This window comes from Dermacentor silvarum, chromosome 11, assembly GCF_013339745.2.
Source record: "Dermacentor silvarum isolate Dsil-2018 chromosome 11, BIME_Dsil_1.4, whole genome shotgun sequence".
NCBI lineage: Eukaryota > Metazoa > Arthropoda > Arachnida > Ixodida > Ixodidae > Dermacentor > Dermacentor silvarum.
The window spans coordinates 74,403,554-74,419,262 of record NC_051164.1 but is presented as its reverse complement, the minus strand read 5'-3'; the positions used below and the strand labels follow the sequence as shown (position 1 = coordinate 74,419,262).

The 15,709-nt window shown below is 50.3% G+C and overlaps 1 protein-coding gene across 3 annotated transcripts in view; it reads left to right on the top strand.

Annotated features, from left to right (window-relative positions):
- The window catches only part of LOC119433889 (membralin-like), a 273,114-nt gene extending 259,407 nt beyond the window's left edge, over nucleotides 1-13,707 (top strand). The window contains exons 11-12 of one of the 3 annotated variants that reach the window (XM_049659030.1): nucleotides 10,585-10,684; nucleotides 11,695-13,707. In XM_049659030.1, coding sequence (XP_049514987.1) covers nucleotides 10,585-10,684; nucleotides 11,695-12,495 — 901 coding nt within the window. In that variant the 3' untranslated portion in view covers nucleotides 12,496-13,707. The remainder of the gene's footprint in view (nucleotides 1-10,584; nucleotides 10,685-11,694) is intronic. The other 2 variants (XR_007464434.1, XM_049659028.1) reach the window with 2 other exon arrangements.
- Nucleotides 13,708-15,709: the final 2,002 nt, after the last annotated feature.

Sequence of the window (15,709 nt, the reverse complement as noted above, 5' to 3'; positions counted from 1 at the left end):
GATCATCAGCACTCCTTCCTTCTTGTGTGATGGGACCCCAGGTTCTGATGTAGGTCAGTCCACCAGCCCAGTCACCATGCCTGTACAAATGCAAACTGTGAAACAGCATCGAGGACTGTGTTGCGTGGTCCGACTGGTCGAAGAAGCTGACGCCCCTTATATTTGTGCAGACAAATTCAGATTTCCATGTTGCAAGACGAGACATGGTCCCCCGTCCAAATTGGTGGGGATGGTTGCAGCCAGCCGTAGTAGGAATGAATGATGAATTCTTTATTAAGAAAAGGGAGGACCGAAGGTCGCTGGTGGGGGAGAGGGACATACGAGGAAGGTAGACACCCACTAAATCGCGCGAGCCAGGCCGCTAGCAACGCCGAAGTGGGCTAATTTTACCAGGTGATCGGGTTTTCGAGAATGTCGTTCTGTAAAGCTTCAATGTGGCAATGCTGAAAGATATTGCTGTCGTCTCGATACATATTTAACATGGGACAGTGTAAAATGAGATGCTGCAAGTTGGCTTCAGCATACGGAGTGGCAGAAGGTGCTTATTGGGGGGGCAGAGGCGTCAATGCCCTTTTTTTGGTCAGCCACTGTCTGCCATTTGTGAATTCTGTCAGGGGTAGTAGCTGTGTTGGCAAGTATTTTATTTATAAATATTTCCTGGGATCTGCTGAGGGCGAGGTCCTTAAACATGTGAGGAGGAGTGAGATGTTTGAGTCTCTCCCTGTTAGCGTACTTGAGGAAGCGACGTATTCGTGCCATTTCGAAATGAGAGTTCGGCGGCAAATCCGCATAGGGGTGGTCACCAAGGTCGGGAGACCCGTGTAGGAGAGGTTGGAGACGAAAAGGCAAAACTCCAGATTGTGAGGTGGCAAGACCATGTGCCACCTCGTTACCTCCCCCCCGGGCCCCCACGTGTCCCGGCGTCCAGGCGACCCTAACGTCATGCCATTCTTCTGTTTGGTGCTGTAGAATATGGCGCATGCGTATAGCAGTGATATCTTCCACACTGGGGTCCTCAATGTCCTTTAATGCTTCGAAGGAGTCGGTGTAGATGGTGGATGGCGCGGCATTGTCTTGTAAGGCGGTCCAGATGGCCAAAAGTTCTGCTGTGCAGGTGTCGCGTAGTTTAGTGTACAAATATAGCGCCTGCCTCACCGGTCGAGGGTTTTGTACCAGGCCAGAGCCATGCGGTCGCCATCGAGTGCGGCGTCAGTAAATATTGCGTTAGCGTCGCACTGATTGTGTCTGTGAGAGAGGCGCTGTCTGCCGTAGACATCTTGGAGGGGTAAAGGGTAGGAAAAGCAAGGGTGGTTTCTTCGGCTGCAGTGTTCCGCGGTTCTACGCGGACGCGTCGGGTGTCCACAGCAGTGTGTCTTGGCCCTGTGTCGTGAGATGCAGTCGATTATTCAGTGATGTCTGAGCATGTTTGATGATGTCGTCGATGGATGGCAGGGGCGTTAAGTCTTGCAGTTTGCGTATATTCGTGAACTTCGGGAGACCTGTAATGGTCCGAAGGATTTGTCGGTAGAGTACTTGAATGTTTTTTTCAGCTGTTTTTGATGGTGTTACGACTGTGCTTCCATAGGTGATTTTGCCAAGTGCGATGGATCTGATGAGGGTGGTGCAGGCTGCCTGCCGTGCCCCGCCGATCTTGTTGGAGACGCGCTTTATAGTGTGCAAGAGCCTGGGCCATTGCTTTTTGAGCTCAGTCGTCCAAAATTGTCCCGTATTGCAACTGTGGATGGGAATCCCAAGAATTTTAACGTGACCGTGGGTGGCCCTGAGTTCATGTTGACCCAATGTCAATACTATTGCCTGCTGTGGCAGGAGCATGCTTCGTCTGCCATTGACACATAGAAGTTGCGTTTTCTCAGGTGCTAAAGTGAGTCCCAGTTTAGGAAGGGTGTCTTCGAGTGCAATAAGGGCAGCTTGAAGTTCGGGTGGTCATGTGCTCAATGTTCCCGCCATAGTCTTGTGCTTCTGTCCAAATGGGTTATGTCATCCGCATATATGGTATAGCGGGCGCTAGTGCTTGTCTCTAGTTCGTCGGGCCACAGTAAGCATGGCCACATTAAAAAGCATTGGTCCCAAAATCGAACCCTGAGGGACTCCTCGATCAAGATAGTAGTGGCTGGAACGGCATTGCTGTTGCTGCGAAGTCGAATGGGTCTGGCTTCAAGAAATCTTGCGATCCAGTCTATTGTTCGTTGGCTGGGATATATTCTTGCTAGATTTGAGAGAATTTGATCTTGCTTGACATTGTCAAATGCTTTCCGCATGTCGACAGCTAGGATGTAGTCCGGTGGCCCACTCCTTGAATTTCTATTTAGGACCCTCCGAAGCAGCCAGAGGTTACTGTGGGTTCCCATGTGGGGTCTAAATCCGGCTTGGGACGGATGTAAGCCTGGTTTGCGATATTCGATGTAGTGGGTTATCCTGGTATGTATCATCCGCTCAGTGAGCTTACATATGGTTGGTGTAAGCGATATTGGGCGGAGATTGGCGATTTTGTAGAGTCTTTCCCCGTTTTGGTATCGGATTGATTATTGACAGGCGCATGTGATCCGGAACAATTCCTTGGGACCACTGCTTGTTTATGACTTCTAGGAGAGCCATTTCCGTTTCTTCTGACAAGTTTCGCAACATTTTCCAGGTAATACCATCATGACCTGGTGCAGAATCGCTTCTACCCTGTTTAATGGACGGCATGAAGTTCTCCCAGCGTAAACGGGGTATCTAGGTCAGGCTTCGTAGAGTCTAGCTTTGGCGTTTCGAGGGGCGTGGGCGGCGTAGTGCTTGCGTGAGTGAAGAATGTTTTTATGATTTCCTCTTCGTGCTTGTCGGTGCCGTGTCGAAGTGTAAGGGATTCTTCCTCTGCCTTTGCCAAGCATTTTGCGAAGGATCCCCCAGAGCTGTTTCATGCCGTTGATCTTGCCTAGTCGCTCGCAGGTAGAGACCCATTGCGCTCGACTGAGGTCTTCGCCATGCTGCCTGATAAGCTCGAAGATGCCTCTGATGCGACGGAGAGTCTGATACCTTCTACCATTGGTCTTGTACTTCTGTGTGAGCTTGTTAGCTTTCTTCCAGAGAGCAATCATCCTGGAGTCTATTACTCCCTCGTCTTCTTCCCCAAGTGTTTCTTCGGTGGCAGAACTGAGGTTGTCGCGCATAAGCTGAGCGAATTCTTCAATGGATTCGAATTTATCCCCGACACCCTCTCGGAAGTAGGACCAGTTGATAGTGCGAATAAGTTCGCGTTGTTTGCGAATCTTCTTATTGATGGTGAAATAATGGGGTAGTGATCACTGCCCCATGTGGTAGGATGAGTTTCCCAGCGTTTTACTACTTTCGGGGTGGCAATGGTTAAATCGGGCGTGGTATCGGCTTGCTTCGCATGAAGCCCTGCTCGGGTATGCACCCCTATGGTGTTGCAAATATGAAGCGGTAATGACTCTAATTCATCAGCCAGGATGCGTCCTCTTGAATCGGCGGTGGCATATCCCCAGATACCATGCTTGGCATTGAAGTCGCCTCCAATGATGATCTGAGTGCCGTTGGCCTCGTGCAACAGCTTCGGAATCCATGCGTATTCGTTCGGCGATGTGGTGCCACTACGTGGTCGGTAGTAGACCGAGGCCACCACCAACGAGTGCTGTTTGCCTTTGCCGGGTAAAGCAAGCTTGACTGCCACGATCTCCCTGTAATGATTGCTAGCCTGCGTTGTATCCATGAGTATTGCAGTACATGACTTGTGAACTAATACTGCTGCCTGCCCTTTCTGCAACGGCACAAGGTCTGTGCCCCTTCCGGAAACGTGAGTGATTGTTGGGTGCGTGAAGGTCTGATAATTATGTATTGAAACTGGGCCCCTAGTTTCCTGAAGCAGAATGATGAGGGGTTTGTATTGATCAACTTGATACCTTAACGCTTGGACATTCTGAGAGATGCTCCTGCAGTTCCACTGGATACATATATTGTTGGGAGTTTTCATGATTAATCCCTGCTGCGGTTGCGGGATCGCCGCCAATTCCTGTTGTATTCGTCTAAAGTAGCCTTATGCTGGGCAAGCTCCCGCTCGTTGACCTCTTTGTGCTGCATGATAACCTGTTCCTGTTGTTCGATGGCTCGCTCAATTGCCTCCATACGGGAGTTCAATTTCTCGAGAAGTTGCATGATGGTGTCCATTGCCCGGTCCACTGTAACGGGAGATTTCCTTTCGAGAGAAGCAGGGTAGTTCTGAGACGCACACTGCGTTTCGGTGTTTGGCAGCGACGTAGCTTTAGATTGCAAGGTGTGCTCTGGTGGAATTAGAGACGGTTTCTTAGGGGGTGCTGGAGCAAGTGGCTTTGTAGCTTTTCCGAGTTGTGGTGGGTTGATTGCTGCTTGTGCGTGTTGTCCTTGGGAGGCTTGTATCCAAGATGTGATCTGCTTTTGCATAGCATCTAATTTCTGCTGTATTAAGTTTTCCATTGTTGTTGGAACTTGCTCCAGGCGCCTGCTGAGACTGCTTGGACTTGCTCGAAGCGTTCGGTCTTATCCTCTCCCTTGCCACTACTTTTCACTCTGTTCGAAGTCATTACCTGCAACCATGTCTTGAGAGGAGTGCTTGTACTATTAACTAGCGGTAGTTCCTGCTCTCCACGTTCTGTTTCAGTAGCAGGAGATTTCTTGGGAGGTGGTGAGCTTGCGGCTTTACACGCTCTAGTGGGGCAGTTGGGGGCCAAAGAAATATGCCCCGCTGCCTGGCAGGCAACGCAGAATGGTGTCTCTTCACATTGGCTATCTTCCTTATGCGTTCGACCGCAGTGACGACATACCGCCGGCGAGGGGCAGAACTTGGCCATGTGGCCCAGCCCGTGACACCGGAAGCATGCCAGGGCCCTAGGTCGGTGCTCGTACACTGGGACAATTTCGTAGTCCAAGGAGAGCCTTCTAGGAGGATGTGGCGTATCAAACGTGACCAGAAGCATCTGTGTCTTTCCCATGATTCGAAATCCCAGAATGTTAGCGGATTCGCAGCGAATGTGATTGGCGATGTATTCCTTGGTGTGCTCCGGTCGAATTTTCACGACCCCCTTGCTAGTGACTTCATCAGGTTGGGTTGCATCCACTATTTCAACAGGAATCCTATGCGCCCCACCTGAAGTTCCCGGCGTTAGTGTGAGCTCGCGCTGTGCCAGCAAATTGTTCAAGTGCTGTTGATCCCAAATGGAAAGTCTAACTGCATTGGCCTTAGGTATGTACCTAAATGCCGAGTGTTCGGCTGCAACGCTAGTAGGAGCAGTTTGTCCAATGAGGCGTGTAATGGTTGACTTTGGGACCTCTTCTATAGACATTTGATTAAGCGGCCTGACGAGCACGAAAAAGTGAGGCCTACTCACCCGCTCCGATCGAAGTTCGCCCTTGAGTCTTCGCGTCGTGTATCTGCGGTAGTTGACCGGGCTCCAGTCCGATGTGTCATCATCTTCATGCTCCATGTTGTCCTCCAGGCTCGTCGTCATGAGCGGCGTCGCCGTCAGGGACGCCGAGCCGGCCGCATCCACCTTCGCGTCTACCTCAGATACCGGGCGCGTTCCCGGCCGCGTTGAGTAGGCGTTCCGATGTTCCACGGTGATTTCATTCGTATGGGAGGTCATGGTTGAATCCGTGAGAGATTCTAATTGCTGAATTGACCCTGCGATGGGTAGAGGGGCGTTCATCGAGTCCATGATGCAGTTGGCCTACCCGCGACGGCCACCTGGCACGGCCGCACTCGAGCTAAGCCTAGACGCGGCTATAGGCGTAAACCAGTCGATTCGGAGCACAAGTCGTCCATTTAAGAACACGTCCAAAAAATGATCAAAAAGGGACACTGTCCACTCACTCCGGAGGGGTTCACGGTCCTGTGCACCAAGATTCGTAAGTACACTGTGAGAATATTCACCGAAATGCTGAAAAAACGCAGAGCCCATACGAAGCACGTCTGATCCGGCTGCGCGTTCGAAGCGTTCTCACCAGATTTCGGCATTGCAAACAGATGAACGTGGTGCGTTGATCATGCGCTAGCGATCCTGTCTGTAAAGTACCATATGAAACCTCTGCACGGTGCGAAAAAGCTGAGATCTCAAACGAAAGCGCGTGCGCCCAGCACAAGCGAGCTCTGTTTTTTCGTTCATGTTTTGTCATTTATGGCTTTTCATTTATTTATTCATTTATTTTGACCGCGTTCTAGATTATGTAAATAGTTTCGTTCGTCCTAGTCCTCCCTCTCTCTCTCTCTATCCCTTTCTCCCCTGCCCCTCAACCCGACCCCTACTGCTGTCCGCCGTTCAAGTGTCATCAGCAGATGTAGCCAGACAGTTGCAGTGCGGTCAGCAGCAATTATCCTTTCATTTTCATCATTTCATTTGAAATAAACAACCAATTACTACTACTACTACTACTACTACTACTACTACTACTACTACTACTACTACTACTACTACTACTACTCACAAGGCAGCACAGCAAAAAAAAACAGAGAGAGAGAGAGAGAGAGAGACGCGGGGCTTGTGACGTAAACGTGACTTCGTAATGGAAGAAGTTCGGGGAGGAATAGGTGGATGGCAAAATCTCGGTTGTCGCAAGGGATTGTGGGGTACGGCGTATTCTGCTACAACTTCCGGTTCGAGACCACGACGCCGTCTATGCCGCCGTCACTTCATGCCCATGCTTCACGCGCTTTGTCTTTTATATACTGCGGAACTTTGGTGAAAAACCACGATATAAGCACCGCTGGGCAGTTCCAAAACGTAGGTGTGAGCTATCGCTCCTTCGTACTTACGTTGGTGCCCTTAAGCCCAAACCGCATGGGCGATTTTGTGCGCGACGGCGACGGCTTCGAGCGACGAAACGGGCCGTCGCGCGAACAGATCGTTTGTTCTTGTCGCTAGATCGCTCGGTTCTGGAAATCTAGAATTCGTCGCTCGTCGCTCGGAAGTGCTATGAGCGACTAGCCAATAGCGCGAAGTCGGAACTGGATATACATCAGTCAAGTACTACCTATTGTCGCACGGAACGAGCAAACGACAAGATTTTGATGCGTGTAAGGATAATAACGTAGTGCAAGACCTTTAGAAATATTGATGCTATTCTTTAGACTAAAACACATAAACTTAAATTACTACAGCACGCGTAACGCCAGTTTCGGCGAGTATTTGCTGCCTTTATACCGGCAACACCGGGGAGACGTCGCTCAAAGTCGTCGCTCGTCTCGTTGCTCGCATGCGGTACGACTTGTAGGCGACGAGTGAACGCGACAGCCATCTCCATCGCGTCGCTTGTCGCTAGACTCGTGTATTTTTATGTGGCAGGCATTTCATGCCCTAACGTGTTTGTGTCGCGTCAAATAGTCATAACGTTTATCAAGCGCATACGTTTGTCGAACGGATATAAACGTTCGTTAACTTAAAAGTAGTTTTTAATAAGTGGTAAGTCAACCTAATAAGTGGCTGTTGGTAACGCTTCCCATAACAAACGGTACAGTCGATCGCTTCGTCCGCTTTTTTGTCTGCAGCGGTGCCCAGCGCGCGCCATGTCGTCGGCTGCTGTGCCTTCGCAGTGTCCCGTTTTTTTTTTTTGTTTTTTTTTTTTTTGTCAAGAGACGCATGTCGTGTATAACTGCAGAGAGAAAGCACTGATTTAAGTGTCTCAAAAGTGCAGTATTTATTTTGACGTTACCTCTCCTCCCTCTTTCGTGCAGCCTCAGTTGTCTTTTCGTTGTACCGGAATGAAGACGGCACATAATCAATGTGCTGAGGATCCTTGCTGGGTGCACCTGTGTGTATTTACCTGATTGTTAAAAAGGGGGTATTTGAACGTTAGTAGACGAAGCTATTCGCCAAAACACTTGCCTGTGGCGAAATGATCTTCACATATACTGGCTCCTACGTTCGGTACCCACAGCTCGCCGTTCACGGTCGCTCGTTTGACGGCAACTGCCCATTTACGTTAGTGCGCTTCATTCCATGGAGAACGAAACACTTTTTTTTTCCTTGCACGGAAGAGTTCGCGCACGCTAATGCCGAGCAGCCAACCATAATCACGTTGCTGCAGCGTGTTTTCTTCGCGAACAGCGGGAAATCGCACTGTAGAAACTGCTGGCAAGGCTGAACGAAGCAACAGAAGCGCTAACCCGCGAACCGGAAGTCGCTAGCTGATGACATCGTCATTTTGCTATCCACCTATTTCGGTTCCGGCCTCTGGTCGTGGGAAAGGGACAGAATTTCTTGGTTAGCTGTGAAGCTTCCCTCCTGGCAGCATGGCGATGCTACATTTCAATCTCTCCTAACTCGTGTAATAATTAACAAGTTTGAAAGATTCTTGCGGTAAAATGCTCCCCCTAGACAGCGCCCTGCAACTCCTAATCTATAGCTAAAATAAAGCTCGCAGTTTCGCCCGAAAGGCGAAGCATCGATTGCGATAGCAAACTAGTGGACAGCTATACGAAGTAAGGATAGTAGTTTTATCGGCCGTGTAAGCTCGCAAACATAGGCATACAACTAGATTAACAAGCATGGTGTCACGTGCGCACAAGCAAACACGAGCGCATCGCACTCGATGACTACGGAAATTCGCTGTCAAAACATAAATGGCAAAACATGCTACTGCTGCTGCTTCGCGCCGCGGCAGCGAGCGAATTGACCTTCGTCCCGCCGTTCGCATCACCGCGAAAACACAGCGCAGCCAGGACTATGTCCCCGCCGCAAATGGCTTTCAAGATACAGTTGTTCGGGTGGGTGCGCGGCGCAGAATGCGGCCTCCCCTCCCTACCCGGAGCCTTGCAGAGCCTTGCGGCCCCGCGGACGCGCGCGGAGTGTCCCCCCCCCTCCCTCCGGAGTGTTGCGCGCGCCTGGAAGACGGCGCGCTTCCTTCTCGCTTCCCGGCCTTGCGTGCGCACTATGTTCCCGCCACAGATGGCTTTCAAGATACAGTTGTTCGGGTGGGTGCGCGGCGCAGAATGCGGCCTCCCCCCTCCCTACCCTCCCCTCGGAGCCTTGCAGAGCCTTGCGGCCCCGCGGACGCGCGCGGAGTAACCCCCCCCCCCTCCTCCGGAGTGTTGCGCGCGCCTGGAAGACGGCGCGCTTCCTTCTCGCTTCCCGGCCTTGCGTGCGCACTATGTTTCCCGCCACAGATGGCTTTCAAGATACAGTTGTTCGGGTGGGTGCGCGGCGCAGAATGCGGCCTCCCCCTTCCTACCCTCCTCTCGGAGCCTTGCAGAGCCTTGCGGCCCCGCGGACGCGCCCGGAGTAAACCCCCGTCCCCCTCCCTCCCCCTCCCTCCGGAGTGTTTCGCGCGCCTGGAAGACGGCGCGCTTCCTTCTCGCTTCCCGCCCTTGCATGGGCGAGATTGAGCCGCGATCGCCGGGTCACCCTCGCGCGTTTTCACTCGCACATAGAGCATACAGCGCGCGGCGACGATTTTATCGCCCGTTGACTTTATACTGAACCTCACGGTGACGACGACGACGGCAGAAATGTGCTCGTAGTATCTATATAATTGCTATCGCAATAAAATTTTCAACGAGCCTTGTGAGGGGCCTTTTAAAGGTATTTTGGCTTACTGTTCCTCTTAAACTGGTTCGACATACTTCTCCATGCTTTACATGTGAAATCCTCCACGCTTATACGTGGAACCGTCTTTCTTTCTGTAAATACCAGTTTCCCCCTTTTTATAAGTCGCACGAGGCAGATAACGCTATTAAGACTGCTCTATTCATAGGTATACATCTAAAGGCAGACATTAGAGCTGCACCCCAAATTGCGATGTCTCAGTAAATATAGCTACTGATTAATATTTAAAACAGTAGCTTTAGTTCACATGTCGTACTTGCGGTGCTGAAACTGGTCAGTTCCTGAATCACAATCATTTAATTGTAACCGCGATTGATACCTTATAATGCTGGCACCATTGTATCCGTCTCTGGACTGTTCCGCGAAATACATTGGCCTTCTCTGGTGGTGGCGCTTTGCTTGTGAGGAGTGGGTGGCTTTATTCGAAAAATAATGCACTTTTTGTTTAGGATCGAACATGCACAAGGGGAGCAGATCCCACGTGTATTCTAGTGCTGCGGGCAGGAAACTACGTCGTTGAAGTGCTCCTCAGCATTGTCCTGTGGTTATTGCACTTCTGTGAACAGACACGATAAACATACTGTATGACACTTTGTGTCGAAATGGAAACACTTTATGACACTTTGTTTCGAGGCCGTGCAGCAGGACCAAGGCAACGAGGCCTGCAAATGCAGATGCTTGCGTGGGCGAACAAAGTGCTGGACAACGACAAAGTGTGGACAGATACCTTTAGATGTGTTTGCCCTCCTGATTGGCCTAGATGCCTGCAGTTTAATCAGCGCTTCACGCAACTGAGACAGATTATGGGCTCTCACCGAATTTTGGTTGTTTTGCCTGACATATGCTTCATTCTAATGTGATAAACTGTGAGAGACTCACAGCGTAGCAGCGCGTAATCTGCTGGCAGTCTTATTCGTCCAAGTCACGAGAGATGTCATGATGGTTGTCTTCATCGCCTCCTTCTCAGTGTTGCTTTTTTCTTCGTTCTTTGCAGGTTCTTCTACCTGTACCACTTCGCGTTTTATGCATACGACTACCGCTTCAACGGACAGTATAGTGGATTGGCCCTGCTGACCTCCTGGTTCTTCATACAGGTCTGCTCCTGGTGCCATCTGGGCACTGAAGGGGAAGCTATCTTTTGTTCCTCGTGTCGTGTCCCAGAAACTGTGTGAACCGTATATCCTCACTGTTTTTTTTTTGTTTGCTGAGTACCCACACGCGGTAGACACACTATTCTGTGCTGCTATTACCTACCTTGAAAATCACCAGCCATTAGCCGAGCAAGCTAGCAGTCGAGCGGCTGAGCAAGTTGTTCTGTCTGCTTTACGAAATTGTGAACATAATGCACAATGTTGGGCTAGTTGGAATCTCTGTACCTTAGGCGCTTTGAAAGAGGAACGTACAGGGAACATAGCAGGCATTCCTTATGTTTCATCTCCTCCTCCTTCCTTAGAAGTGCTAGAAATATACAGTAGCTGGGACTTCGCAGTTTCTGGGATATCAAGGCCTTCGCTTCATTTTTAAGCAGTGTTTTTTAAACAGCTGGTTTTGAAAATTTGGAGAGGCCTCTTGTTCATGTGTTTGCATATTGCCATGCCTGTTTCCTCTAGCCCTTATTGTCGCACATCATGCTTCTCGTTCTTATAAACAGGCATTCCATATTCTCTCCTGCAACTGCAGTATATTGCATTGAAGAAATTGCAGCAACCCTTATATGAGCACCGCGTACTGTTACAACTTATTCGTAATTATTCGCTTTGAACCTGCCATATAAGGTAGTCAACATCATTGTCATCATCATCAGGAGTGGATTAAAGAGAAAATGTGAGAAGCTGCTATTCCTGTTGAGATTAAAGCGTAGAAGTGGAGTTTGAACAGGTAATGTAATGCCTGAAGTGTATTTTTGAGGTTGGTCCGTTAGAGTGACAGAACCGGTACCAAGTTAAGGGAAACAGTCTAGTGCGGTCTAGTCTAATTCTGCTTCGGGTGAAGCTTATTCGTATAGTTTCGGTTTCTCAGTAGTGTGTTTAGGCAGCTGTCTTTCTGTAACCTAACTTGCCCCGCTTACTGACGCGCACGTTTCGTTTTACCATCTCCGTCGCAGCACTCGATGATCTACTTCTTCCACCACTACGAGCTGCCGTCGATCCTTCAGCGCTCGGGCCTTGAACAAGGAGAGCCAGCCCGCACCGGCGCTACGAACGGAGCGACCAGCACGGAGTCATCTGCCGCCGCGGGAGTCAACGGTGGCCCGGTCAGCGGTTCCGGCAGCACGCAAAGCTCAGCGACCGCATCTGCATTGCAGCAGCAGAACCAACGCGCCAACGGCGTGAGCGGGCCATTCCACTCGACGACCGTCCGATTGAACGGCCACGGCGGCATCGCCATCCAGCAGTCGGGCGACGCTCCGCGCGTCGCCTTCATCCGGACCGTATACATCGGCAACCTGTTGAACGCGGCCACGCTGGGGGCCGCGGCTACCGCGTCGCAGTCACCGAACCAACAGCAGCAGCAACAGCAGTCACAGTCACAGCAGCAGTCCCAGTCCCAGCAACCGCAAACACAGCAGTTGCCGAACGACGGCTCGAGGAATGGTGTCGAGGAGGCCAACACAAGGAACGGCGACGGGGATGTCACGCTCGTTCCGAGTGGTCTCACCGACGGCGGTGCGCAGGTGATCCAGACGTCCGACGACACGTCGGAAAACTCGCCCAAGCTGGCGAACGTCGGTGACAGTGTGTCCAAGGAGCGCAAGGAGTCAACGTCTTCGTCTTGTGAAGACCTCAAGGGAGAAGGGGACGCGGTGTCTCAGAATGATAAGACGCCCGGGCCAGAACCAGATCCGGAACCTGCTCTTCCTGATGGCCAAAATAGTGCACCCAGCTCGGAAGACCCCCCAGCGTAGTGCCCGGTGGTAGCGGTCATTGTCATTTTTTTTCTACCTTTTTTTTTCAATCTGTTTTGTTGTGCAGGAAGTGGACCACTAAAATATCGCCAGCCTTGTGGGCTCATGCGACGCACCGGGTCAAGTTAGTCTAGAGTAAAGCATCATGTTAGACCTAGGTGCAAAGTCCATGTCGATGTGCTCTAGCGAAATGAAATTTTGTCACCAGCAGTTGTAGCTTTGTGTTCTGTCTTCGTTTGGTTTGCTCAGCTCTTAGCACGTGGACTCTGTTCAACGAGGAACTTCTGCTGGCACCTGTGAGCAATTGTGACGACACTGATGAGAGCAAGTGCAAACTGTGGAGATACTGAACAGTGACGTGTCGATGCTTTGCGGTGTCCCTGTCCCCAGAATGGGGCACACTGCTGCCCGCTTCGGCTGCTAAACTGTGAATCCCTGTGGTGGCGCTAATGTTGAGCACTTCAGAGACCAGTGCTGCTGTTTTGTATGGCCGAGGTGTGCGACACCACTTAACCAGTCATAGGCCGTACACTGTTGTACAAAGCTGAAGAAATGCCAACGCTATAGTGGGGGCTGTGACTGACGTAGTAGGGGGCACAAACTGATGACGGTCCTGGGCCTTAAGTTTGAGGCCTCAGTTGAGATCCAATGCTATAGGTATGTCTATCGTGGTGTATAAAAGTGCTGGTATTGCCCTACGTCACTTCATTTTTGTTTTGCAAGGACTGCAATGCGCTTGTAGGAATCAAGACTGCGTGAAAATGTGTGCTGCCATGACTGCGTGCCTTTTTTTTTTTTGTCATGGCAGTGCAGCCGCAGCAAGTGTAAAGAAAAAAAGAGGTTTGAGCTTAGCTGTTTTCTTTCTGATCTTTCACATTGCTTTAATATTCTGGTCGAGCGAACATTTATGTTACTATAAAAATAGCTTGCAATGACACACCTTCAGTGCCATTTAATTGCTCTAATGGCTACTTAAATAACTTATTGTCCACAAGTTCTATGCCATGTTCTGAATGCAAGGCACTCCTAGTACGCGTTGCTTAGGGCTTTATGAGAGCGGTTAGTAATCTTCTACTTAGGGTTTCAGATGCGATAAATATAAGAAAAAGGAGGGCAGTGGGGTTCCAGCAACTGTGTCACTCTGTTAATGCTTACTTTGAAAGTGTTTTCTTTTTTTTTCGAAACTTGGCCCAATGGCATAAACAATTGATTGTACAAATGTAGGTCGATTTCGGTGATGTACATCAGTAGTGCTCGATGGTTGGTCCCATGGAACCGAGAACCGTAATCCGGTGGTCTTGTGAGATGAAGGCCCACTGTTTGCAGGCAGCGCCATCGGATCTGTTTTAGGCCAGGGCATGTGCACAATAGATTTTTGATTCACATGACGAGGTTCATCCCTCCTGTGTGGCCGTAAGAAAATTTAATCTTAAGTTGTGTGGCATTGGGTGAGTTGTTTTTTGGTGACTTTGCCTCGTGTGTATTTATGATCGCCGTGAATTGACACACCTTTCACCTTGCTGCTCCACTTGCAAGCGTTCAGTCAAAAACACACATTCTTGTGTTTTTTATTGTTTTTTTTTCTGGGCGGCGTGGCTTTAGTCCCCTTCGCTGTTCTCGCCTCCGAGTTTGTTGCGAAAATAAAAAAAGGAAGCTACTACAACTTCAGTTGCCTTGTGCTTACTCAGTCCACTTGAGCTTACTGTCCACTGGGAACATATTGTATGCTAAACATTCCCAGTATAAGCCGTGTATCGTCGTAAGGCGAAGGTGTGTAGTGTAGTGCAACCATAGCGCACGGATTAAGGTCTAAGGGCTGACTTAAGCGTGAGACACATGATGCGATTTTGCGTGTGATACGTTGTACGGTGTGTCGGGTTCCGACTTGCCGCATACGACGATTTTTGACACATGGCACGAACTGGCGAGTGGCACGTAGCTCCGCCCAGAACCGGCGCCCCTGCATGGACGCTCGGAATACTTCGTAACTTCGCAAAGAAAGTGAAAACGAACGTCTTTGCACAGCTCTTTCGTTTTGCACAAATGATGCCAATAAACACATATCTATGTGAGCAGCAAATTGTCCGCAAGACCGTCCGCAGCGTCGGTTTCGTTGATAGTCGCCGATTGCTTGTAGCCGGCAGGCCTAGCTGCTGGGCCATCGGACGCGTGGTCGGTGGCGCTCTCGACACGACCGCATGCAGCTCGTATGAAAGCGCCTGTATTGGTCAGCAAAACATGTACAGAGTTATGTCTCGCTTAAATTACAATACATTTGTTTTCTCTACGCCGACGGTACAGGGAAGAGCGAGCGAGCCAGACGAGCTGTCGATCGCTGCGAGCCACTAGGCCTAGCTGGCTGGTCTTCGGATCTGGGGCCGACAGCCCTTGCAATTCGTCCGCAGTTCCTAATAAAGCGTCTATTTTCGTCAACACAATCAATGTCTGCACATTTATGTCGCTCTTAAATGAAAGCACAATTAGTTTTCCCGACGCCGTTAGCCGGTAGCGATGAGAAAACACGCCAGCAGGGCGCGCCGCTTCGCATAGACGATTGCTGCGGCGGCTGCACTGACCGCTATATTGCGCAGCGTTTTGTAACAAGCACTCCGGGTCACTTTATTGCATAAGTTTTTTCGTGGCTGAAACACATTGTAGCCGATTTTTGTGCGCGAAAGAGGTGAGCGTCTCGACCACTGAAACGGAGTAAGATGAGACTGGAGTGCCAACTCGCTGGATAAGGCGTTCCATATAGTGTCCGGCGCGAGCGCGATTTCGTGACGGGGATCATAGATGGCGCTTGATTTAATTGCCCTTGTTTGGAGCGGTGCCGGCGCCGGCCAGCTGCGGAGGTTTGTCTCGTGGTAAGAATGACGAGTCGGCTGTGTGCTCGATCAACAGCTCGCAAATGAAGCTGTGCGCGCGCTTTCCACTATTATATACGCTCGGCGCTCAATGCGCTTGCTTGCTACCGCATCGCACATATGTCATCCGCCATCATTTGAGCTCGCAGAACTACGAAAAACTCAGCGGAACACGTTTCCAGAATACAATCTTTATCGCCTTTCCGTAATAAGTACAGCTCCTTCGTGAACGATAGAAAGAAAGGCGCTATGATAACACTCTAGAATTTTAGTAGTAAATGGTGCAAGGGTGACAAGAAGCATCGGGATGATCGGCGGCGAGGAACATGCTCACCGGCCCCGCCCCGCCG